The sequence below is a fragment of the Hyla sarda genome, chromosome 7 (assembly GCF_029499605.1).
Source record: "Hyla sarda isolate aHylSar1 chromosome 7, aHylSar1.hap1, whole genome shotgun sequence".
Classification (NCBI taxonomy): Eukaryota; Metazoa; Chordata; class Amphibia; order Anura; family Hylidae; genus Hyla; species Hyla sarda.
The window spans coordinates 201,616,114-201,642,045 of NC_079195.1; the positions used below are offsets into that span (position 1 = coordinate 201,616,114).

At 44.2% G+C, this 25,932-nt stretch overlaps 1 protein-coding gene across 5 annotated transcripts in view; it reads right to left on the reverse strand.

Annotated features, from left to right (window-relative positions):
• Window positions 1–25,932, reverse strand: part of ZYG11B (zyg-11 family member B, cell cycle regulator) — a 53,137-nt gene that overhangs the window by 4,661 nt on the left and 22,544 nt on the right. For 4 of the 5 annotated variants that reach the window (XM_056532222.1, XM_056532221.1, XM_056532219.1 and 1 more), the window contains 10 exons: window positions 23,715–23,855; window positions 22,325–22,501; window positions 16,167–16,231; window positions 15,485–15,584; window positions 14,602–14,652; window positions 13,674–13,835; window positions 13,477–13,524; window positions 9,554–9,751; window positions 7,995–8,047; window positions 5,212–5,309 (listed from right to left, as the gene is read on the reverse strand). In XM_056532222.1, the coding sequence (XP_056388197.1) occupies window positions 5,212–5,309; window positions 7,995–8,047; window positions 9,554–9,751; window positions 13,477–13,524; window positions 13,674–13,835; window positions 14,602–14,652; window positions 15,485–15,584; window positions 16,167–16,231; window positions 22,325–22,501; window positions 23,715–23,855 (1,093 nt within the window). The remainder of the gene's footprint in view (window positions 1–5,211; window positions 5,310–7,994; window positions 8,048–9,553; window positions 9,752–13,476; window positions 13,525–13,673; window positions 13,836–14,601; window positions 14,653–15,484; window positions 15,585–16,166; window positions 16,232–22,324; window positions 22,502–23,714; window positions 23,856–25,932) is intronic. The other variant, XM_056532220.1, reaches the window with a different exon arrangement.

A 25,932-nucleotide genomic window follows, 5' to 3' on the forward strand; every position in this document is an offset into this window, starting at 1 on the left:
CGCAGTGCAGTATTCAAACAACCCGAAACACGACTCCAAGATGACCACTGCCTTGTTTAAGAAGCGGAGGGTAATAGTGATGGACTGGCAAAGCACGTCTCAAGACCTTAAAAGGGGTACTATGGTGGAAAAAAAAATTTTCTAAATCAACTGGTGCCAGAAAGTTAAACAGATTTGTAAATTACTTCTATAAAAAAAAAAAAAAATCTTAATCCTTCCAGTACTTATTAGCTGCTGAATACTACAGTGGAAATTCTTTTCTTTTTGGAACACAGTGCTCTCTGCTGACATCATGACCACAGTGCTCTCTGCTGACATCTCTGTCCATTTTAGGAACTGTCCAGAGCAGCATGTGTTTGCTATGGGGATTTTCTCCTACTCTGGACAGTTCTTAAAAATGGACAGAGAGGTCAGCAGAGAGCACTGTGCTCGTGATGTCAGCAGAGAGCTCTGTGTTCCAAACAGAAAATAATTTCCTCTGTAGTATACAGCAGCTACTGAAGTACTGGAAGGATTAAGATTTTTTTTTTTTTTAATAGAAGTAATTTACAAATCTGTTTGACTTTCTGGCACCAGTTGATTTAGAAAAATAAACAAGTTTTCCACCATAGTACCCCTTTTAAGGTCTTGAGACGTGCTTTGCCAGTCCATCACTATTACCCTCCGCTTCTTAAGCAAGGCAGTGGTCATCTTGGAGTCGTGTTTGGGGTTGTTGGAATACTGCACTGCGGCTTAGTTTCCGAAAGGCAGGGATCCTGCTCTACTTCAGTATGTCATAGTAGCACTCATGCAGGACCAGACTTATAAGGCAGTGTTTCCCAACCTGGGTGCCTCCAGCTGTTGCAAAACTACAACTCCCAGCATGCCTGGACAGCCGCAGAAATCCCGATTACGGAGTCCACAGAAAGAAAAGACACATGTCTAGTCCTTCTGCGGAGTCCATATGGAAACATAGCCTGACACTCCCCCCACCGTACTTTGACTGTAATAAGTACTGGAAGGATTAAGATTTTTTTTTTACTAGAAGCAACATTCACCAGCTCTGTGATGTTCTAGTGAAGTGAAGGAGTTGAAGAGGATTCTAGTTGCAACCTTCAAAGCTCTGGTGAACTACATACCCAAGAGGCTTAAAGCAGTGCTGGAAAATAATGGTGGCTATGCAGGATATTGACCCTTCGGGTCCAATTTGGACATTTCTCCTTTTTGTGCCAAGGGTTAAACATTAAAAGGGGTACTCCGGTGGAAAACATTATTATTATTATTTATTTTATTTTTTTTAAATCAACTGGTGCCAGAAAGTTAAACAGATTTGTAAATTACTTTTAAATCTTTACCCTTCCAGTACTTTTTAGCAGCTGTATGCTACTGAGGAAATTATTTTCTTTTTGAATTTCTTTTTTGTCTTGTCCACAGTGCTCTCTGCTGACGCCTGATGCCCGTATCAGGAACTGTCCAGAGCAGGAGAAAATCCCCGTAGCAAACCTATGCTGCTCTGGACAGTTCCTGACACGGACAGAGGTGTCAGCAGAGAGCACTGTGGAAAAAAAAAAAAGAAATTCAAAAAGCAAATAATTTCCTCTATAGCATACAGCTGGTAATAAGTACTGGAAGGATAAAGATTTTTTTAATAGAAGTAATTTACAAATCTGTTTAACTTTCTGGCACCAGTTCATAAAAAAAAAAAAAAAAAAAAAAAAAAAGTTTTCCACCGGAGTACCCCATTAATGGCTGTGCATTGAGTTATTTTAAGGGGACAGTAACATTAAACCATCGGTTAATGTTTACGCGTGACTTTGAGAGTCAGCCCACCATGGCTGCCTCTGCGTCTGGTCCCGGCTGGAGAGGCTGTGCACAAAACTGCAACTTTTGCAAAAATGCAAAGTCATAAATCAGTGTCTAAACTGTGCACCTATAAAACCACAACCAGGATTCGCCAGCACAGAAAACTATACACTCTGGCGAAAGAAGCCTCATAAATGCATTCGCCACCACTCTCCCTGTGATAGCCCTAAGCTGCACGGAGCTCCCATAGCCTCTGTGGCCCGATTCCGAGAGCGGTATCGGGCCACAGAAGCTAATACTTTTACTGTTTTATTGTCACCCTCCAGCGCGCTCGTTCGCCATCAGGATCCCTATGCCCAATAGCGGCGTTATCAGCTGCGCGCTCGTTCGCCACCGCTATCAGGATCCCTATGCCCGATAGCGGTGTTATCAGCTTGTCACCCACCAGCGCGATCGCTCGACAGCGCTATCGGGATCCCTATGCCCGATAGCGCTGACAACCGCTTGCCTCCCCGCCCGCTGCTCTGCTCCCCGTCCCCTGTTAACTCTCAGGGAACGGGGAACAGAAAGTAGAGCAGCAGGCACAGCTAAAGTAGTACTGCGCATGCGCAGCACTACGCGAATAGTGTAGGTAGGTAGCGTAGCCGTAGATTAGTGTAGGTTGTAATTTAGCATAGTTTAGTATTAAAAGTGAAAGGGGGTTAGGCACCACAACTCCCAGCATGGGAGTTGTAGTTTAGGACAACAACTCCCAGCATGCCCATACAGCTAAAGGCTGCCAGGGCATTCTGGGAGTTGTAGTTTAGCTTAGATTAGACAGCGAAAGGACTACAACTCCCAGCATGCCCAGACAGCTTAAGGCTGCCAAGGCATGCTGGGAGTTGTAGTTTAGGACTACAACTTCCAGCATGCCCAGACAGCTTAAGGTTGCCCAGGCATGCTGGGAGTTGTAATTTAGCTTAAATTAGACAGCAAAAGCACTACAACTTCCAGCATGCCCAGACAGCTAAAGGCTGCCCAGGCATGCTGGGAGTTGTAGATTAGCTTAGATTAGACAGCGAAGGGACTACAACTCCCAGCATGCCCAGACAGCTTAAGGCTGCCCAGGCATGCTGGTAGTTGTAGTATAGGACTACAACTCGCAGCATGCCCAGACAGCTTAAGGCTGCCCAGGCATGCTGGGAGTTGTAGTTTAGCTTAGATTAGACAACGAAGGGACCACAACTCCCAGCCTGCCCAGACAGCTGAAGGCTGCCCGGGTATGCTGAGAGTTGTAGTGCAGTGAAGGGACCACAAATACCAGCATGCCCAGAGAGCTAAAGGCTGCCCGGGCATGCTGGGAGTTGTAGTTTTACACAGTTATAAAGTAGTTAGCGTAGTGTTAGCGCGATTTTAGCGTAGTTAGCGTAGCGTTAGCTCAATTTTAGCGTAGTTTTAGTTTTGTGTTAGCGCAGTTTTACAGTTTTTAGCATTGCATAGTATTAGCGCAGTTGTAGCGTATTTAGCATAGCGTAGTGTTAGCGCAGTTGTAGCGTAGCTTAGTCACTCTGTCACTGGACTTGTAGCAATGCAGGAAGATGACGGAGCTGGAACGGGGGTGGTAAGTTAGGCTCTCCAGTTAATAACACTTTTTTTTGTGTTTTTCTTCTCGTTTCAGATACGTGAATGCGGAGGACTACATCGGAATCTGTGGACTACGAAGATGACCTGCATTTTTTTCTTTTCTTTTAATAAAATGGTTAACGAGGGCTGTGGGGGAGTGTTTTTCCTAATAAAAATGTTTTAACTTGTGTGTGTTTTTTTTTAAATTACTTTACAGGCTTAGTAGTGGAAGCTGTCTTGTAGACGGAGTCCATTACTAAGTCGGGGCTTAGCGTTAGCCCCAAAAACAGCTAGCGATAACCCCCAATTATTATCCCGGTACCCCCCGCCACAGGGGTACCGGGAAGAGCCGATACCAACAGGCCTAGAGCGCCAAATATGGTGCTCTTGGGCCTATGCGGTAACAGGCTGGCGTTATTTAGGCTGGGGAGGGCCAGTAACAATAGTCCTCGCCCACCCTGGTAACATCAGGCTGTTGCTGTTTGGTTGGTATTTGACTGAAAATGAAAATACGGGGAACCACCCACACACTTTTTTTTTTTTTTTACCAAAAACTGCGCTAACACTAAACTAAAGATACGCTAAAATTGAGCCAACGCTACGCTAACTACGCTAATATCGCGCTAACACTACGCTAACTACTTTATACCTGTGTAAAACTACAACTCCCAGCATGCCTGGGCAGCCTTTAGCTGTCTGGGCATGCTGGGAGTTGTGGTGACTTCACTGCACTACAACTCCCAGCATGCCCGGGCAGCTTTCAGCTGTCTGGGCATGCTGGGAGTTGTGGTCCCTTCACTGCACTACAACTCTCAGCATACCCGGGCAGCCTTCAGCTGTCTGGGCATGCTGGGAGTTGTGGTCCCATCAGCTAAACTACAACTCCCAGCATGCCCGGGCAGCCTTCAGCTGTGTGGGCGTGCTGGGAGTTATGGTCCCTTCGCTGTCTAATCTAAGCTAAACTACAACTCCCAGCATGCCTGGGCAGCCTTAAGCTGTCTGGGCATGCTGGGAGTTGCAGTCCTTTTGCTGGCTAATCTAAGCTAAACTACAACTCCTAGCATGCCTGGGCAGTCTTTAGCTACACTAATCTACCTACCTACGCTATTTGCGTAGTGCTGCGCATGCGCAGTACTACTTTAGCTGCACACGCATGCGCAGCACTACTTTAGCTGCACACGCATGCGCAGCACTACTTTAGCTGTGCCTGCTGCTCTACTTTCTGTTCCCCGTTCCCTGAGAGTTAACAGGGGACGGGGAGTAGAGCAGCGGGCAGGGAGGCAAGCGGTTGTTATCGCAATTGGGCATAGGGATCCCGATAGCGCTGTCGATCGAGCGCGCTGGCGGGAGGCAATAAAACAGTGAAAGTATTAGCTTCTGTGGTCCGATTACGAATCGGGCCACAGACGCCATAAGAGCTCCGTGCAGCTTCAGACTATCCCAGGGAGAGATCCTCTCCCTGTGATAGCCCAAGTGAGACTGCCGTGAGCTGCGATGCGTGAGTATTAAATATGTCACGTGACACTCGCACATCCCCCCCAGCCCCCCGCAGTAACCAATGGTTGGGGGGTGGTGTGCGAGGGTCAGCTTAAAGAATGTAATGGAGGCGGAGCGCTCGAGCAGGGAAAACTACTGAATCACTCCATTACATTCTAAGGCAAATTGCAATCCACGGCACTGCACCGGCCCAAAAGTTCACAAAAATATAGGATGATTTGGGACTTTAAAAAAAATAACCCCTATATCCATCTCTTTAACATATGACAAACATCTCTCCTAAACAACAAAGGAAGCAAAACATTTGCAAGATTTTGTCCAAATACATACGGTTTTTGCTACAGACGTGTTGCATGGCCCAAACTGCCCAAAGCTGTACACCGGGTGTACTAAAACAGGCGAGGAGAGGGAAGAAGGGATTAAAAGACCTGCAAAGGAGAAAATAATATAGTCCGCTCACATTAATCGGAAAATGTAACCAGCACAAAAAGCAGCTGTAAATCTTCACAGATATGTAGCGTGTGACACCACAGCCTGGCACCAATCTGAAGAGGTGTTCTCTGGATCTTCTGGTGACAAGTATTTTAGATCAGTAATACAGTACTTTAAACGGGGTACTCTGGTGGAAAACAAAATTGTTTTCAAATCGGCTGGTGCCAGAAAGTTAAACAGATTTGTAAATTTACACTTAAAAATCTTAATCCTTCCACTACTTATCAGCTGCTGTATACTACAGAGAAAGTTGTGAAGTTCTTTTCAGTCTGACCACAGTGCTCTCTGCGGACACCTCTGTCTGGGTCAGGCACTGTCCAGAGTACAAGCAAATCCCTATAGAAAACCTCATCTGATCTGGACAGTTCCTGACAAAAAAAAAAATCATTTTTATTTAAAAAACATTTTTTTTTTTAAACTATAACAAAGAGAAGTAAAACAAAGTATTACATATAAATATGAATCTGCACTTATCTATGTAATGTCCACATAAGTTAACTTATTAAGCAAAAAAAAAAGTAGTTTTCAAACTGTAGTCCTGGAAAGAACTTCACAACTTCCTCTGGAATATGCAGCAGCTGATAAGTACTGGAAGGATTAAGATTTTTATATAAAAGTTATTTACAAATCTGTATAAACTTTCTTGCACCAATTGATTTGAAAACATTTGTTTTCCATAGGAGTACCCCTTTAACCTCCCCCACCCCTTCCAGGGATACCAATACAGTACAATGTGCTACACATACATTACTGGTAGGTTGCTTTAGGCAGGTATTACACACACAGCATTTGTTTAAACTGGATGGTTAGACTAGGTTCCCAATTCCCAAACGCAATTTCGTATAGAAATTACCCTCAGGAATTCTGATGCAGAAGAATCCCACTGCACAGTTAACACTATAAATGTTTTCAATATAAGAAATTCTGCTACCAAAAGAATGATCATGGCCATTTTGAAAGGTGGAATCCACATGGAACACAATGCAGTCTATGGGGATAGCAAAGTCCTCAGTGTGAACTCAGCCTTAAAAAGGGGTACTCCGCTGCTCAGCAATTCGATCAAACTGTTCCGAACGCTGGAGTCGGGAGCTCGTTATGTCATAGCCCGCCTCCTCAATGCAAGTCTATGGGAGGGGGCGTGACGGCTGTCACGCCCCCTCCCATAGACTTGCATTGAGGAGGCGGGGCGTGATGTCACTAAAGAACACTTTCTTCCCAACTCTGAGAAGCAGAGTACCCATTTAAGATTTCCAGAAAGCAGCAGTAGATTAAGGAAGTAAATAGAGATGAGCGAACTTACAGTAAATTCGATTCGTCACGAACTTCTCCGCTCGGCAGTTGATGACTTTTCCTGCATAAATTAGTTCAGCTTTCCGGTGCTCCCGTGGGCTGGAAAAGGTGGATACAGTCCTAGGAGACTCTTTCCTAGGACTGTATCCACCTTTTCCAGCCCACCGGAGCACCTGAAGGCTGAACTAATTTACGTAGGAAAAGTCATCAACTGCCGAGCCGAGAAGTTCGTGACAAATCGAATTTACTGTAAGTTCACTCATCTCTAGAAGTAAACCATAAAAAATAAAAAATTTATATATTATATATATATATATAAAAAATGTAATAAAAAAGTGACTGCATGGCTTCTAAAGTTTACGTTTTCAATTTGAAAAACCGTACGGAACCGTATCGAAAACCGTATGCACTGACTCTCCATTGAAAACCGTATGCCAAAACTATGCATCCAGTTGCATCTGTTTTGCCCGTTTTTTTTTCCCATACCCAAAACTGTAGCCTACTACGGTTTTTCGTCCGGGTGAAAAACCGTATTGAAACCGTATACTTTTACATTTATTTTTTTTTTACATGGGAGTCAATGGGAACCATAGAGAACCTTATGTGTGTACGGTTCCATCCGGTTCGCACCAACCGGTTTTTGACTTTGCACATGAGCAGTGCACACCGAAAGTTTTTTTTTCTTGGAATTTCAATCAAACAAGTGAAACTTTATTTATAATGGTGTGAAAAGTTAAAAACTTTTACTTTTTTCTTAAAAAACAGATGCAACCGGACATCAATTTTCAAACCGTATATGGGTTAAAAACTTGTACACACGATTTGATAACGTTTAGTCCGGTGTGGTGGAATCCGTTTTTCCCATCAAAAACCTGATACGGGAACTGTATTGCAAAAATGTGGTGTGAATGCTGCCCGAGGTGTCCAGATCAGGTATCTTGTATGCAGACACAAAAGGAAGCACTGTCATCAACAAAGGACTCGAGGAGACTATACACAGAAGAGCAAAGCCGGGCTAATCCGACAATTTTGGAAGGACAGGCTGAGTATTTTACGCCTATGGGGGTGTGCTTATTCTCTCAATTTTAGGAAAAATAAGGATTTGGCATGTTGAAATTTAACACCCAATCTAAATTGTTCTCAGGGCAGATAAGCTGCTGTCAGCGGGCACTAGCAGTGGCTTATTCCCCCTTCCTATTAAAATCACATGCAGTGTCAGCAAAAACCGAGCACGTATGTGTGTAATGAGGAGGATGTGACCGCTGTCAGCTGAACATTTCCTACTGAAGATGTATAGATGCCATTAGACTAAAAGCTGAAATATTCCTCACCTGTAGGCCACCATCTCACATTCGGGTGTGGGCCAACTGAGTATGGCAGAATGCTGCAAAACAGATAAATAAAGAATTACGAAAAGGAAGTTTTACTAACTCAGTGGCCGACATATATCATTGTCTTTAGACAGTTTTTTTAAGTCTACAAAAGGCGCAAGCAGGGTTTTGGTTTACATATTTCTGCTGATTTTGAGTTGCAGTCCACTGATTTTGGCAATACACCTGATATGGAAGGGTTTTATGAACTGCCCCTTTTTGTGAAAAGGTGCAAAAAAGGCGCAAAGCCAATGAAAAGTCTCTAAAACTACACCACCCAAGACTTAGCTTAGCTTTTTGGTGTATGTGAAGAGAGAAATTTCAGAAAATGTGACCTGCACAAAATTTATCAAATGCTCTGTGACCATTAATACATTTGGTGTTCCTACACATCACAGTACACAAAAAAAGGGTAGAAAAATGCTTCACTTACACCTACAATGATAAATGCCGGCCAGTGTTTCCCAAGCAGTGTCTAACAACAACAAACCCCAAGGGGGAACAGGGTAATACTAGTAACAACAAATGGGGGATAACGCCCAAGGGGTACCCTATAGTAGAGGGGGGGGGGGGTTTCTACTATCGGGTACCCCCTTGGGGGTTATCCCCCATTTGTTGTCCCAAGCAGTGTGGCTCCAATGGTGTTCGGGCATGCTGGGAGTGGTAGTTTTGCTGTAGACTCACTGGTTGGGAAACACTGTACTAATGGGCCCATAATCATTAGATGGTAGGCACTTTTGTTATCAAAACCAAATTCCTTTAGTGCCCCATAACTGTTTAAAGCAGTGTTTCCCAACCAGGGTGCCTCCAACTGTTGCAATGCTGGGAGTTGTAGTTTTGCAACAGCTGGAGGTACCCTGGGAGAAACACTGCTTTAATGAAATGTGCTATTGGATTAGTACGGACACTATTGCACGCTTATCTTGGATATGGTCAAAATGGTTATTATTTAGACCCATAGACATTTAAATATACATAAACGGATTATTTAGAGCTCTAATTAGAGATGAGCGAACTTACAGTAAATTCGATTCGTCACGAACGTCTCGGCTCGGTAGTTGATGACTTTTCCTGCATAAATGAGTTCAGCTTTCAGGTGCTCCGGTGGGCTGGAAAAGGTGGATACAGTCCTAGGAAAGAGTCTCCTAGGACTGTATCCACCTTTTCCAGCCCACGGGAGCACCTGAAAGCTGAACTCATTTATGCAGGATAAGTCATCAACTGCCGAGCCGAGAAGTTCGTGACGAATCGAATTTACTGTAAGTTCGCTCATCTCTAGCTCTATGGTATCCCAGAGCCTTCTAATGTTATGTTTTGTTTGTAAGTAGTGTTATGTGTTTGTATGAAAGTCCTTAGGATACATATTGGATACATTGTATTGTAATTATTGTGTGAAAATCTAATAAAATAATAATAAAGAAAACACACAAAAATATTACTATTTTTAACATACAAAATATTTAAAAATTTTAACGAAATACAGAAAAAAAAAAAAAATTCAATAGCATATTATCACTTACAAGTTCCTTTAGCAAAGCATCTCGCAAGTCTGAGGTTAAGGTCCAGGTCTCCTCTCCACGGGACACAAGGTGCGCAATTATTCCAGCCGCAAAGTAACTGACCTCCACTTCCACACTGTGCAGGAGCTTACTGATCTGATCAATGAAATCCTTCCACATGAGCTCCGAGTGCAGCTCCTTCACCTCCGCTATATTGTTCTAGAAGGAACCAAGACACTTGTGAGAAAAAAAATAAAAAGGGAAAACACAGAGACTAGACCAGTGGTCTCCAACCTGCGGACCTCCAGATGTTGCAAAACTACAACTCCCAGCATGCCCGGACAGCCAACGGCTGTCCGGGCATGCTGGGAGTTGTAGTTTTGCAACATCTGGAGGTCCGCAGGTTGGAGACCACTGAACTAGACAGTCCAAACTGAATTCACATATGCTGGTTTATGTAGTTTCTGTTTTTTCCTACTCATACCCCAAGCTGCTAAAACCTTTTTTTAACTTAATTTGAACATAATGGCCCTCATTTACTAAGAAAATCGGGTTGTAAGTCTATCTTGCTTTCTTACCCGACTGCTTTTTTCCCCTGGTATTTATTATTAGGTCGCATCCGGTTTGTCGCACGTGGGTTTTGTAGGTTTTGGTTTCCAACTCCTCTGAGCTGTCGGGAAAAAATCCACAACAATTCAACAAATTCGGGTTGGAAACCTTAATAAATACGTGGGAAAGCTCAGAAATGTCGGGTTACGCCCCTTTTTCGGGTTTGGGAGAATTCACATCGGGTCCGTCAGGAAAAAATGTCGCATAGTGTCGCAGACTGGCGCACGATGTCTGCGACATGGCGCAGACAAAGATGCGACAAAAAAACCCGACAAAAGAGGTCGGGTTTAGAATAGTAAATGAGGGCCAATGAGGGCCATTTATGAATGTTTGCTTATGTATTCTCTTTTTTTTTTTAGTAATTTTTTCCTTACTTTTTTTTTGCTTATGTGCGACTTATTTATCAACTGGTTTCAGGCTGTTGATAATTTTCTTTCACGTAAGCAATTTTTCCTTTTTTTACTTTGGTTGAAGCTTTTTCTGCTCCATGTTTGAGCTGGAGTAAATTTAGCCAATTTTTAACCCTGTTGAGACTTTTTTGCGCAGTTGCGACTGTCGCAGTTAATAAATACCTCACTACCCGTAGTCCATTTTAAAATTATTACTACGTAGTTAATTTTTGGAAAACTTGCTTTTCTCGCTTTCCAGTCAAAATGTTGCACGAAAAATCGCGTAGTCGCAGTTGCAACAATTATAGTAAAGAAAACTTGACTAAACCCGTTGATAAATGTCCATATATGTGAGTGAATGAAATTTGTGCTTTAATCTTCCCATACTAGTTAGAGTCCTATCACCGCCACCTCGAGCGCCCCGGGTACCCGCCGGCAATGACGGACATTAGCGATCGCGCCGATGTCAGCCATTAACCCCCTCAGATGCCGTGATCAATGCAGATCACGGCATCTGCGGCACTTAATATGGATGATCGGATCGCCGCAGCGCTGCCGCAGGGATCCGATCATCTGTAATGGCAGCTGGAGGTCCCCTCACCTGCCTCTGACCGTCTCCTGGGGTCCTTTGCTCTGGTCTGCGATCGAGAAGACCAGAGCAGAAGATCGACGATAATAATGATAAGTGCTATGCCCTATGCATAGCACTGGACAATATTAGCAATGAAATGATTGGTATAAATAGTCCCCTATGGGGACATAAAAAAGTGTAACGTAAAAAAAAAAAAATAAATAAATAAATAAAAACAAATGTCAAAAATAAAAAAATATAAAAACACATTTAAAAATTGCTGCTTTTTTGTCACATCATATTCCCAAAAAAATTTTATTAAAAAAATGTATTAAAAGTTTTATATACCCAAATGTGGTATCAATAAAAAGAACAGATCACAGCACAAAAAATTAGCCCTCACACCACCGCTTATACAGAAAAATTTTAAAGTTACAGGTTGTCAAAATAGAGGGATTTTAAACGTACTAATTTGGTTAAAAGGTTTGAGATTTTTTTAAAGCAGTAAAATAATAGAAAAGTATGTATTTATGGGTATCATTTTAATCGTATTGACCCACAGAATAAAGAACACACGTCATTTTTACCGTAAATTGTACAGTGTGAAAACGAAACCTTCCTAAATCTAAAGAAAAAAGAAAAAATTTAATTGGTCTGGTCCTTAAGACCAAAATGGGCTGTGTCCTTAATTGGGTAGTCTCTGCTATGAGTCAACATGTGTTTTTGCTGATACTATGACATATAAATACCACACACTTAGCACACACAATCCCAAAGTTTGTTATATACAATAAAGGGGCTCATCTGCTGACAACAAAATCTGGACACCTCCATACAAATTAGACTGAACGCCAGTCTGGTCAAAATCTGTTTAGCGAACATTTCTTTAAAGGGGTACTCCGATAGAAAACAAATGTTTTCAAATCTACTTGTGTCAGAAATGTATACAGATTTGTAAATTACTTGTATTTAAACATCCTAATCCTTCCAATACTTATCAGCTTCTGTATGATCCAGAGGAAGTTGTGTAGTTGTTTCCTGTCTAATAATAGTACTCTCTGCTGCCACCTGTGTCTGTCGGGAACTTTCCGGAGCAGAAGAGGTTTGCTATGGGGATTTGCTCATAATCTAGACAGTTTCTAAAATGGACAGAGGTGGCAGCAGAGAGCACTGTGGTCAGACTGGAAAGAACCACACAACTGATTAAGGATTCAGATTTTAAAATAGAAATAATTTACAAATCTTTATAACTTTCTGGCACCAGTTGATTTGAAAACATGTGTTTTGTACTGGAGTACCCCTTTAAAGAAATGTTCACTAAACAGATTTTGGCCAGACTGGCGGTCAGTCTAATGTCTATGGAGGTGTCCAAGTTTTGTTGTCAGCAGATGTCAGAAGAAAGAAGGGTCAGGCATTTCAATATTCTCAATCTTTTGTTCAGAAGGGACATAAGTGGCTGCAAAATGTGTCTGGCACATTTTCCTCTCCCCAAAAAACAAAAAAAAAAAAAAAAAAACAAACATGTTCTTGTACATTAATGTGAACCTGTCATCACTTCCATGCTGCCTGAACACAGAGTCATCAAGGTGGTCCCCGGTGGCTTCTGCCTTCCCTGACTGATCACTGTCATCCTATACCAAACTAGGGAGAGATCTATCAATTAATGGGGTATTCCAGAATTTTTGTTTATTTGACTGTGCTACAGGGGCTGTAAAATTAGTGTAGTTCCTAATATAGTGTCTGTACCTGTGTGTGACCGTTTTCTCACAATTCTTCTGTGATTTTCACCCCAATATTTATTTTTAACAGCATACAAAAATGACTGTTATCTCAGATTTTTCCCAGCTTGCAATGCGGCCGAGACCTGACTCACTAGTCAGCGGATGACAGGGAGCCTGTCTGCTTCAATGGGTGGAGTGATCGCTTGGTGGGAGAGAGATCAATCTGCAACTAATGCAACAGCTGTAGGCACCCTGATTGAAAACCACGGGTCTTTTGAATGGATGCAGCTCATTTATGTTTCAATAGGTGGGGGGGGGGCTGATGTGTGGGAGGGAGGAAAATGGAATTATGGGATTTGTAGGCAAAATAAGAAAACTCAAACAGGAAATACCAGTTCACAAAAAGCTAGCCACAGTGTTATGGTAATCTCACAACATAGCCATTTATCCCCAAGACAAGCGCAGATCCTTCCTAAGCATGTCCATTACTGTCTGCCAGGTATGTACTAAAATCACCTTATGGTGGAGAATCCCTTTAAGGCTGGTAGATGTAAAGAAGCTGCTGGGTCGACTCGTGGTTCAGGCAGCATGAAAGTGTTGACAGGTTCCCCCTATAACAAACATATAGCATGCAGACAACTGTCAACTCCTTACCAGCAAACCCAGGACCTTCTGCTGAATGGAAGACTCTGATGGAAAAGTCTTGGAAAAAGAAAGAAATTTTTTTTTAAATTTTAGTAGTAATAATATTTGCAAGTATATGGAAATGATTTAGAGTCTCTGCTCCCCAAAATAGAATGATGCTATATAATAGAAAGGAACGGAAAAAAGACACAAGCCATTTCTTTTACCTCAAGGACCTTCATGAAGAGTTCCAGGCCTTGGTTTTCTATAAAATGTCGACATGTGGTAGGCGATTCGTCTGTCAGGTTCCACAAAGCACTGAGCGTGAATTTCAAGGTGGTGTCCACGAGACTCTGGCTGGTCTTTTGTCGCACAATTTGAAGAAGTTGCTTTGGCAAAGGAAAAAAAAAAAATAAATACATTTCTGTGCATGAACTATAACTTTTAAGAAAATTAACATTATTACATTTCTCTTAATTATGACTAGGTACCAACAAAAATATCAAATACCATGGGGGAGATTTATGAAAACCTGTGCAGAGGAAAAGTCGACCAGATGCCCATAGCAACCAATCAGATGCCTAAAAAGGCCTCTGAAAAATTAAAGAAGTGATCTGATTGGTTGCTATGGGCATCTGGTCGACTTTCCCTCTGCGCCAGTTTTGATAAAATTTCCACCCCCCCCTTATGTGTTTTGGGGGAGTGGGTAGGCTAAAATGTTATTCTTTCGTATTTTAATACTAATCTTAAATCATGGATGCTGTTTTTCCTCCTGAACGGAAACTGAGATATAGATATATATGTGTGTGTGTGTGTGTGTGTGTGTGTGTGTAGGTGTGTATGTGTATTATATATATATATATATATATATATATACACACACACACATACATATACACACACATATATATACAGACAGACAGACATACATACATACATACATACACACACACACACAAAACAGGGCTGAATGGTCTCTAACCACAACAAAATTAGGACAAAGTGGAAAACTAGGGAGAGAATAATGACCTGAATTTCAAGTAAAAAAAAGAATGCAATCACTAGAAATAAATGTGAACTAAAAATGTGCACATCCATTGCAAAGTGTAAAAGAAATTCTGTACAGAACATGGAAGAAAAAAAAAAAACACGTACCCGTACAATGAAGAGCTCTGCTCCCAACTGTGCTGTTTGTTCAGTAGATAGCTGCAAAACAAATAAAATCTATCAACAGAGCATAACTGGCCAAACCCTCAAATTTTGGCAAGACTAGCCAACTTTCTTTACTGGCCGCACATCTCCCCATGTATTAAAGGAGTACTCCAGGATACAAAAACGTATACCCTTCCCTAAGAATAGGGGTTGTCAGATTGCGGGGAGTTGGACCGCTGCCCCCCCCCCCCATCCCCCACGATCTCCCAGCTCTCCTCCCGAATGCGGTGTGTTTGACCAGCGCACAAAGCGGCAGCCGATACGCCCCCTCAATGCAGCTCAGAATTTGCCGAGTGCATCGCTCCGGCTCTTCCATAGAGGTACATTGAGGGGACGTGTCTGCTGCCGCTTTGTGCACTGGTAGAACACACCGCATTCAGGAGGAGAGCCGGAGCCTACTACAGGAGAACATGGGGGGCCCCAGAGGTCGGTCCCCCTTTGATCTGACACTTATCCCCTATCCTTAGGATAGGGGATAAGTGTTTGTATCCCAGAGTACCACTTTAAGGCATGTGCAGCAGACAGCTGATACTGGATTGTTTCCTTTGGTGCAATCGGTCACAAGGCCCTCTATGTCTAACATGTATAAAGGCTCTGCAAGTAAGTGTCATGCTACAAGAAAAGGGTTAACGTACTGTAATTAGGGCCCTATATTCGACTGCATCTTCTACTATGGGTATATAAATGATGAAAGGAGACACAAGCAGCAAAGTAGCCGCATAAGGCAACCTTATAATGCTGAAAGGTTGGTGGGACACAGCAGCAGCATCATTTACCAGAGATAAACTTTCATTTATGAATATTATATACACACACACACACAAACCTTTGCAGCAAGAATAGAGATTATAGCAACCGCCATTCTCTGCATGTTCTGATCTTCATGGTTACACAACCACTGCATTACAAGCTTTGCTGCGTCAAACCTAGAAAACAAATGCACAAAGTTCCAGTTAACTACAACAGTCATCATTGGCAGAACTGAGATGAAGCTTCCAGCTCCAGACCCAGCATGTGGTTCTATGGCACTGGAGACAGGTGTTGTGAAATGGAGTGGGAAGCTCCATCATCCAATGCAGTGTTTCCCAACTAGGGTGCCTCCAGCTGTAGCCAAACTACAACTCCCAGCATGTCCGGACTGTCCGAGCATGCTGGAAGTTGTAGTTTGGCCACAGCTGCAGGCACCCTAGTTGGGAAACACTGTCCTAATGTATAGTTATCTACAGAAGGGATCGGAGAGAACGGAGCGTTCAAATCTATTAATACGCCAAATTCAAATTAAAAATGCACAGTGCGGCACTACAGTCATTTTTTATGACTATTATTTAAGTGTGAAAAGAAAAACAGAAAAAACTACCGGAGGTACACTCTGAAGCATACACATTAACAGCATTGGCATGAATTACAAGCAGGAGCATCTATCTAGACAAAAACAAATAACATGCCCTTGTAAATGATGTAGCAAACGTGCATTTAATAAGACAAAGCGTAGACATCCTATAAAGTACCTATTAAATGGGACATCTTGCAATATTCTATCACTGCAGAGGGACAGGAGACAGTTCTTCTGCAACTAAACAAGAAAATAAAATAAAAAATAAAGTTATTACCTGTCACATTTAAGAAATCCACAATAAGTGCACAATATTCCACATATGAACATATTGTAATGTAAATATTCATATCTTAAAAACTGTAAATAATTGTACCATGAAACCTCTTCCCCATCCATAGGAAAGGGGATAAGTGTCTGATCGTATAGGGTCCAACCTCTGGGACCAGACTCTCCCCGCTGCATGGAGCGGTGGGTCGGCATAAGCTCCATTCATTGTCTATGGCGCAGAAAGGAAAAAGAAACAAAACCAAATGCGCATCTATGTGTGGTTACCTCTGGTAGGTACAATATGGGAGAAAGAAAGAGGTGCACTCACCTTTTGGTGTTGTACTACGAGCACAACACCATAATCGCCTATCGTCACTTACTTGTGACACATCAATGTGGAGTGCTGCTCGTCAGTCTGCCGTGGCCCCAGAGTTAATTCAGTAGATATCCTCAGGGTGTGAGGACAGAAGAAAATGACCGCTAAATACACGTCTGTTCTTGTGTTGGTAATAAACTGAGATTAACTCAGATATAGATACAAAAAGGAAAGCTTTATTGGCCCAAAATAAAAACAAATACCAAAAGCAAAATAAAGTAACAAGGTAGTATCAGAAATGCGTTTTGAGGGGAGGTACCCCCTCTTAATCAGGTCATGTGGTCTTGTGTGTCCAATAGGCTGCTTATATGAGCGCAGAAAGACCACGAAAGTTCAAACCTGTTTATAAACATACACAAATTTCATTGTAATGACAGCATACTAGTGTGCTGAAAACATATATACATTGTGGTAGGAGGTGTATTAAAGGAGTTGTCCAGTCCTGAAAAACGTATCCCCTTATCCTAAGGAAAAGGGATAAGTTTCAGATCGCGGGGGTCTGACCGCTGGGGCCCCCCCGCCATCTCCTGTACGGGGCCCCCGGCAGTGGGGCGTGTTGACAACCACACTAAGCGGCGGCTAACACGCCCCCTCAATACAACTCTATGGCGGAGCCGGAGCACTGCCTTCAGCAATCTACAGCTCTGCCATAGCGTTGTATTGGGGGGGTGGTCAACACGCCCCCTTCCCGTGGGCTGCCGGGGCCCCGTACAGGAGGTCGCAGGGGGCCCCCCGCGATCTGAAACTTATTCCCTATCCTTAGGATAGGGGATAAGTTTATCAGGACTGGACTACTCCTTTAATACTCCGGTGCGTGTGGTCCTATACTGCCCGGACTGCAGGCGGCTGCTGCGGGCTTCCGTGGCTATGATTGACATTGCGCTGTGGAGCACGTGTGAGCGATGCTGCACTCGGGGAATCAGTACCACAGCCAGGTGGCCGACTGTGATCCGGGATGGGGGACGCTGTCGGTTGAGTGAAAATGGCAGGACCTGCTTTCTATTATTCTATTGTAAGAGGTAAGTGCAGGTGTCAGGGTAGAACACCGGCGTGTAACAGTGGGACTGAGCAGTTTGATTTATGTGGAGGAGCCTGGTTATTGTTTTGAATACAATATCAGTGCATCACGGTTTATCTCAGTTTATTACCAACACAACAACGGACATGGAGAAGCGCCTGTATTTAGCGGTCATTTTCTTCTTTCCTCACACCCTGAGGATATCTACTGAATTCATTGTCTATGGGAGCACCGAAGATCCCCGTGTAGAGACGGCGCTTTCCTAAGCAATAAATGGAGCGTGTGTCGACCAACCACTCCATGCTGCAGGAGAAGCTGGGCCTAGAGATTAGACATTACACAACATACCCCTACGCTGGCATACCCCTTCATACCCCTATGCTGGCATACCCCTACACTGGCATACCACTTTAAACGGTGTTTCCCAACCAGGGTGCCTCCAGCTGTTGCAAAACTACAACTCGCAGCATGCCCAGACAGCCTTCGGCAAGCAACAGGTGTGGGCAATATAAAAATCACACCTGAAAGCAAATAAAAAGGAGAGAAGTTCACTTAGTCTTTGCATTGTGTGTGCCACACTAAGCATTGACAAAAGAAAGAGGAGAAGAGAACTGTCTGAGGACTTGAGGACCAAGATTGTGGAAAAATATCAACAATCTCAAGGTTACAAGTCCATCTCCAGAGATCTAGATTTGCCTTTGTCCATAGTGCGCAACATTATCAAGAAGTTTGCAACCCATGGCTCTATAGCTAATCTCCCTGGGAGTGGACAGAAGAGAAAAATTGATGAAAACTGCCAACGCAGGATAGTCCAGATAGTGGATAAGCAGCCCCAAACAAGTTCCAAAGATATTCAAGTAAGAGAACTGAAGAAAAGAAACCCTTTTCTTCAGTTCTCTTACTTGCTCTCCAGGATGACCGTGATCTGTTCCTGTAACCCAGTGGCTGACCACAGTGCTCTCTGCTGACATCTCTGTCCATAGCAAGAGAGGTTTGCTTTAGGGATTTGCTCCTACTCTGGACAGTTCCTGACATGGACAGAGGTGTCAGCAGAGAGCACTGTGGTCAGACAAAAAGGAAATTCAAAAAGAAAAAAACTTCCTCTGTAGTATACAGCAGCTGATAAGTACTGGAAGGATTAAGATTTTTTAATAGAAGTAATTTACAAATCTGTTTAATTTTCTGGCACCACTTGATTTAAAATAGGAGATTTTTTTGTACTCACTGTAAAATCTCTTTCTCGTAGCCTTCATTGGGGGACACCTAACTGATGGGTATATGCTCTTGCCACCAGGAGGCGCTGACACTAGGAAAAAGAAAAGTCGGCTCCTCCCTGGCAGGATATACCCGCCCACCTGCAGTGAGGCAATCAGTTTTGTCACAAAGCAGTAGGAGAAGCCCGAGAGGAAATACGTCCGAAGGACCCTAAAAAGGAATCCCGGAAAAAACCCAAGAACCGGAAAAAGAAGAAATGGGTGGGTGCGGTGTTCCCCAATGAAGGCTACGAGAAAGATTTTACGGTGAGTACAAAAAATAAAAAATAAATCTCCTTTTCTCGTTCGCTCTTCATTGGGGGACACCTAATTGATGGGACGTACCAAAGCAGTCCCCTGGGGGTGGGAAAAAACAACCACCAGCGAAAAGGAGACAGTCCCAAGACTGAACTCGCATGCCCGCAAGATCTATGGACGAGTCCCCAGGTCGGAGACGTACTAGGCACAGGACAATGAGGTCCCGTAAGATCTCCCATCCAAGGAGGAGGACCAGCACACTAAAGGAAAGGTTCCCCCCTCTGAAGAGACCCAAGGCACCTGGATCAAATAGAGAGACAAGAAACCACAGGAAAGAGGGAACCAGATGCTTGCGGAAAAAAAAAATACTTCCAGAAAGAAGGGAAGGAGAGCAAAATAGGAACACCGCCCCGACCAATGGATCACTGAGGAGTCGGAGGCCGGCCGCTATAAATGTCCAAGAACTGAACCATCATCAAGCCTCAAGGAATTGGAGAGCCGCCTGAAAAGACAGCACACCGCAGCATCTCAGGGCAGAGTCCAAATCAAGGGAACCAACAGTGATAGAACAGAGAGGTCCGAGAAGACCTGAGCAGCCTCAAGAAACATCCCGTCAAAACGGAAATGGAGGAGAACCAATAAGAGCCCAGCAGAACTCCCAGGGTCCGGGCATAGGAAGAATTACCCCAGGGGACCTGGGGTCAATGCATTAAGACTGACCCAGACAAAAGGGCAAGAAGGACAGAGAGCACTAGGCTGTGATAGCGGGCAGAAAGCACACAAGCCTAGACTGAAAAATCCACTGTTGAATGCATCTTAGCAAAAACCAAATAGTCCCTCCAGGAGGGAAAAACAAGGGTGGACGAGACAACAACTGGAGTAGAGACCTACGACAGCACCCTGATCCCCACACCCCAAATGAAAAGGGGGACGGCAAGCACGCTAGAAGCAGGGAAATGCAAATACTGGGTGGACAAAGCCCCCCCGGTTCCAGCGCAACCGTCGCCACCTGGAGGGGCCAAAGTGCGATCCAAGAGGGATCGGAGCCGCGCACTCCGAAGCTGGGCAAAAAATACAAGACCTGTTGAGGGTCAGTCCAGATAGTGACAAGGAGGAACCTGAGTCACCCGGACAGAAACCCTGGAAAAGAACACCCGAAAGTACAGGGAGGGGCTGAACCGACAGGCGCCCCAGCAGGCCCCATGTCAGAACAGAGGTGTTCAACCGCCCCGGAACCATGATACAACAGCACCGGAAGCCCCTGAGTGTACCCCCGAGCAAAGAAGGTGGCTCTACACCTGCGAGGCGGTCCTAGCATATGTAGGAACACAGAAATGAGGACCCCACGACAAAAGCGACAGACCAAGACTGCAGACACTGTGAAAGCATCCACAGGACCAGCAAGAAAGGAGTCATGCACACAGCAGAGCAATAGAGTAACCTAGGAAAGGAGAACAAAAAGACGCTCCTGTTGCTGCAAAAACCCACACCCCAACTCCTAATGGTGCTAGGCACCAGGGCTGCGGTCGCAGACTTAGGAGAGGCAAGAATCTCTCTCCCCTATCGGCGCTCTGAAGGCAGCGCAGATAGAGAGCCTCCCCACAGCTGAAACCCCAGGTTCCCGCTCTGAACTCGGGAAGAAAGGGGGCGGGGTTACCTGCCTCCATAATGGCTTCTGCTGCCGGCCAGTACAGCGCCGGGGCTGGAGCCGTGACTGTGGAGGAATTAATAAAAGGGAGCTGCCACAAAAACCGGCGGCTGCCCGGTAAGGGACAAGTGCACTAACAGCGAGAGCCCCGACCCCATTAAACATCCCCACAAAAGCCAGGCCCCTGAAAACCACAAGGAAAGGAATAAACTCTTAAGTCCCTTGCAGGGCGGGGAGGGAGGGGAACATACTCACCCGACCATCTTTACATACTCACCTATCTTCACATACTCACCTAGAGATGTCTTCAGCCAGCATTTTAGTCACCTGCACACGTCATGCTGCTACAGCCCAAGACGAACAGGGAAAATAGGGGGACCTGCACCCACGGTGCAACCCCAGGTGCTGGCCGTTGGCGGGAAGGGGTTAACGGTGCATTTGTATTTTATGTCCCGTGCCCCTTAGCCGCATATGGGGGAACAGGTAGGCACCATGCTCCTGAACCCCCACCTGAAAAAGGGAAACAAAAAGGAGTAAAGAACCTGACTAAACAGCCCTTACTAGAAAACAATAAAAGACCAGATCTGGAGAGTTCCAGACCTGTGTCTACCTCCTAAGTGACACTAGATAAAACTGGTTGCCTCACTGCAGGTGGGCGGGTATATCCTGCCAGGGAGGAGCAGACTTTTATTTTTCCTAGTGTCAGCGCCTCCTAGTGGCAAGAACATATACCCCATCAGTTAGGTGTCCCCCCAATGAAGAGCGAACGAGAAAAAAAAATCTTTTCCAGCGGAGTACCCCTTTAAATGTTAATAAAAATTTAAACAACCATATTACAAAAGGTCTTTAATTTTCATCAGTAGCAACATATAAAAAGTTTTTGGATCTGACAGATCCCATTTAAATGCCTTGATCATGAATTTTATTACAGGTGTTGCTTAACTGCAAAGCCACTCTAAACCTATAGACCAGTGTTTCCCAACCAGGGTGCCTCCAGCTGTTGCCAAACTACAACTCCTAGCATGCTCTGACAACCTTCAGCTGTCCGAGCATGCTGGGAGTTGAAGTTTTGCAACAGCTGGAGGCACCCTGGTTGGGAAACACTGCTAAAGACAGATATGGTGCTGCTTTTGGCAGAAGGCATACAAGTTTATTTGAATACTGGATAGCCCCTCTAAAGCAAAATTACTGCTTCCAAACACAATAGCTAAAAGGTGGTCAAACCAATGATTATGGTGTGATGTGACTGCCCTACGAAGGCAGAGGTTGCAGTAAAATCGGATCAGCCATGTTGGATTTTAACATGTCCAATCTTTGATCCCAAAACAGAGAAACTACAACCAAAGTGTTGTTATTCACCTCTCCCCACTGAAATAAACAAGCACAGTTAGCAGAGCCAAACATACATGGGTTACGAGAGTCATAAAAGCATTAGAATATGTGGCACATGGCATGTCACCACAGCGAGTACCAGAATTTTGGTGCCAATTGGCAAATTATTAGGACGTACCTGCTGGTGGTTTGGGAAATTCTTCATAGCTTCTAGAAGCAAATGTGTTACATCAGCCAGCAACTTCACAGGCATCCCAGCTGCTAGATCCTGCTTGGTCAGGTTAAAAACACAGGCGCTGGCAGCTAGCTGTACCGGTAGATTGGTAGGGTGGTTTCTCATGCCTATCACCACCAACTGTAACGAAAACACAAAGGTCAATTATGGATTGGAAACAAATAATATCATTATTATTATTAATATTAAAGGGGTAGTCCAGTTCTGAAAAACGTATCCCCTAGGATATCCTTAGGATAGGGGATAAGTTTCAGATCACGGGGAGTGCGGGAAGGGGGCGTGTTGACCACCACACGAAGCGGTGGCCGACACACCCCCTCAATACAGCGCTATGGCAGAGCCAGAGATTGCCGAAGGGAGCGCTCCGGCTCTGCCATAGAGTTGTATTGAGAGGGCGTGTCAGCCACCGCTTCGTGTGGTGGTCAACACGACCCCTTCCCGTGGGCTGCCAGCGCCCCATACAGGAGATCGCGGGGGCCTCAGAGGTCGGATCCCCTGCAATCTGAAACTTATCCCCTTTCTTATGGATAGGGGATACGTTTTTCAGAACTGGACTACTCCTTTAATATTATTATTATTATTAGTTTTTATTCTTCCTCTGGAAGCCACTTACAATACATTAGAAGTCAACTGCTATTCTAAAAAATGTGTAACCCACTTATACAGAATTTTGTACAGTGTTCCTATGAATAGGAAAGCGTAGTAAAATAAGTGTTCCTATGTAGAATAAAATAAAAAGGCAGAAAAGTATGTAGATTCATTACAGCTCAGCATAAGCTAAAATAGTGTTTCCCAACCAGGGTGCCTCCAGGTGTTGCAAAACTACAACTCCCAGCATGCCTGGACATCAAAAGGCTGCCAAGGGCTGTCCAGGCATGCTAGGAGTTGTAATTTTGCAACATCTGGAGGCACCCTGGTTGGGAAACACTGAGCTAAAAGGACACCTTTGTGGCATTGACTTGGAGCATAGGGCCCTATGGATATGTTTGGTGCCCAACATTTCTAGATCATGTCAAATACGGAAAAAACAGACCCTTAGGGCCTTATTACACAAAGCAATTATCGTCTGAACAGGCCGACATCGATGAATGAGCAAATGTTTTTCAGTCGATAGTCATTTTGATCAAACAAAAAAAAACTCATTGCTTGTCAGGTGCACATCTCCCCCATCTAATAGGGGGCATGCAGCAATCCAGCTAGTGCCATTGGCTCTATAAACGAGTGCTGATCTTCAAGTCTGGCGCTCATTTACAGAGAGCATCCTGCCATCTAATCTAATAGATCTCAGATATAAAAGGTTACTAATGGATTCGTGCTTTAAATGTGTCATTACCTTTAACATCTTTGGATTTGCTTTCTCCATGGCATGTGTCAGACTAAACAGGTGAAAGAGGGCTTCACGAACAAAGAAGGAGCGTTCACTGTATCTGCGGAGTGCTTCTGCAATCTGGACTTGATTTGCTTCTCCAGAAACCTTCAAAAACATACAGCAAAAATAATCAGGACAAGATCCTCACATGTGAAACATCCATTATAAAAATAAAAAACAAACACACACACACACGGGGGTTATTGAATGTTTCTAATAAATTCTTTCCAAAAGGACCTTCTGGGTTTTAAAAGCTAAGAGAAAAATGTCTGATGCAGCACTCTGCACTGGAACGTTTGTCTACTGAAAGCGATGGTTAGAAAGGAAAATAGTTAAAACCTTTAAAGAACCTGTCGTCAACAAAAACTTTTGATATAATGTAGATAATACCATTGATTAAAAAATATGTATATTTTTGGGTGAAAAAATGCTGTCCCTGCAGCTATTGCCTGTGTGTGTCTATGAGGAGTCCAAATAAAGGAAGTGAGGACAGGACCAGCAGGGATCTGTGCAGACTCCAGGCTTGTCAATCAGCCCTCTGTGCACAGAGCCCCGCTTGTCCTCAGTGACTCCTCATAGAGACACAGGCAATAGCTGCAGGGACAAAAAACCCACCTCGCAAAAGTGCCCAAGTCTCCACACCCCCAAACCCTGAGGCTAGGGCTGCATGCTGACTTTGGGTCACATATCATAAAGATTGAGGGGCTGCACACACTGTTCACAGTCACACTAGTTGGGAAAAATAAAAATACATATACACTTATATTTGCTGCAGATTACATGCACACAACTCTGTAGGCAATCTCATAGCATATTTGGTTTGTTAAATTACACACTACACTTAAAAGGGGTACTCCGCTGCTCAGCAATTGGAACAAACTGTTCCGAACGCTGAAGCCAGGAGCTCATAGGGGATAGGGGATAAGAAGCCTGATCGCAGGAGTCCCGCCGCTTGGGACCCCCAGGATCTTGCACGCGGCACCCCGTTTGCAATCAGTCCCCGAAGCGTGTTCGCTCCGGGTCTGATTACGGGCGACCACCGGGCCGGCAGCGTGTGACACCGGCCCGGTTGTCGCCCGTAATCAGACCCGGAGCGAACACACTCCGGGGACTGATTACAAATGGGGTACCGCGTGCAAGATCCCGGGGGTCCCCAGCGGCGGGACTCCCGCGATCAGGCATCTTATCCCCTATCCTTTGGATAGGGAAAAAGATGTGTGAGCACCGGCGAACCCCTACACCACACAGCAAATAAAAGGAGCGTAAATTACCCTAACTGAGCTACACAAAAAGCAAGTCACAGACAAATATTTTCCGCAGGCTAGAGGTACAATTTGCTGTTTGACAACGTGTTGCTGGTAGCCCTAGCCTAAATCCCTAACAGAAAGTGCATGCTTGAAGACTGGTTGAATTTCATACTGGGATAAAAGTGGAAGGCTTCAATATGATCAAAGGTCTGCTGCTCAATGAGCAAACTTCTGGAAATGTAAATGTGAGCATTTCAGTATTCTTTTATACTATCATACAGACCAGTGTTTCCCAACCAGGGTGCCTCGAGCTGTTGCAAAACTACAACTCCCAGCATGCTGGGAGTTGCAGTTTTGCAACAGCTGTGGGCACATGTGGTGATACTACGCCTGCATGCGGTGACCAACGTCTGCATGATGTTACCGCAACATGGTACATAGCCTGCCATTGGTTTAACCCATAAGCAGCTGTCTGAACACAATATCTCCCCCATTGTCTCAGCTTGCTACTTCAAGCCAGGGGAGAAGGTATAGGGCAGAAATAGCATGAAGCCAGAAGGGATATACAGTGGGGCAAAAAAATATTTAGTCAGCCACCAATTGTGCAAGTTCTCCCACGTAAAAAGATGAGGCCTGTAATTTTCATCATAGATATACCTCCACTATGAGAGAAATAATGAGAAACAAAAATCCATAAAATCACATTGTCTGAATTTCAAAGAATGCATTTGTAAATTATGGTGGAAAATAAGTATTTGGTCACCCACAAACAAGAAAGATTTCTGGCTCTCACAGGGGGAGATTTAATCAAAACTTGTCCATAGGAATAGTTGTGGAGTTGCCGCCCCCCCCCCCCACACACACACAGACCTGTAACAACTTCTTTAAGAGTCTCCTCTGTCCTCCACTCGTTACCTGTATTAATGACATTTGTT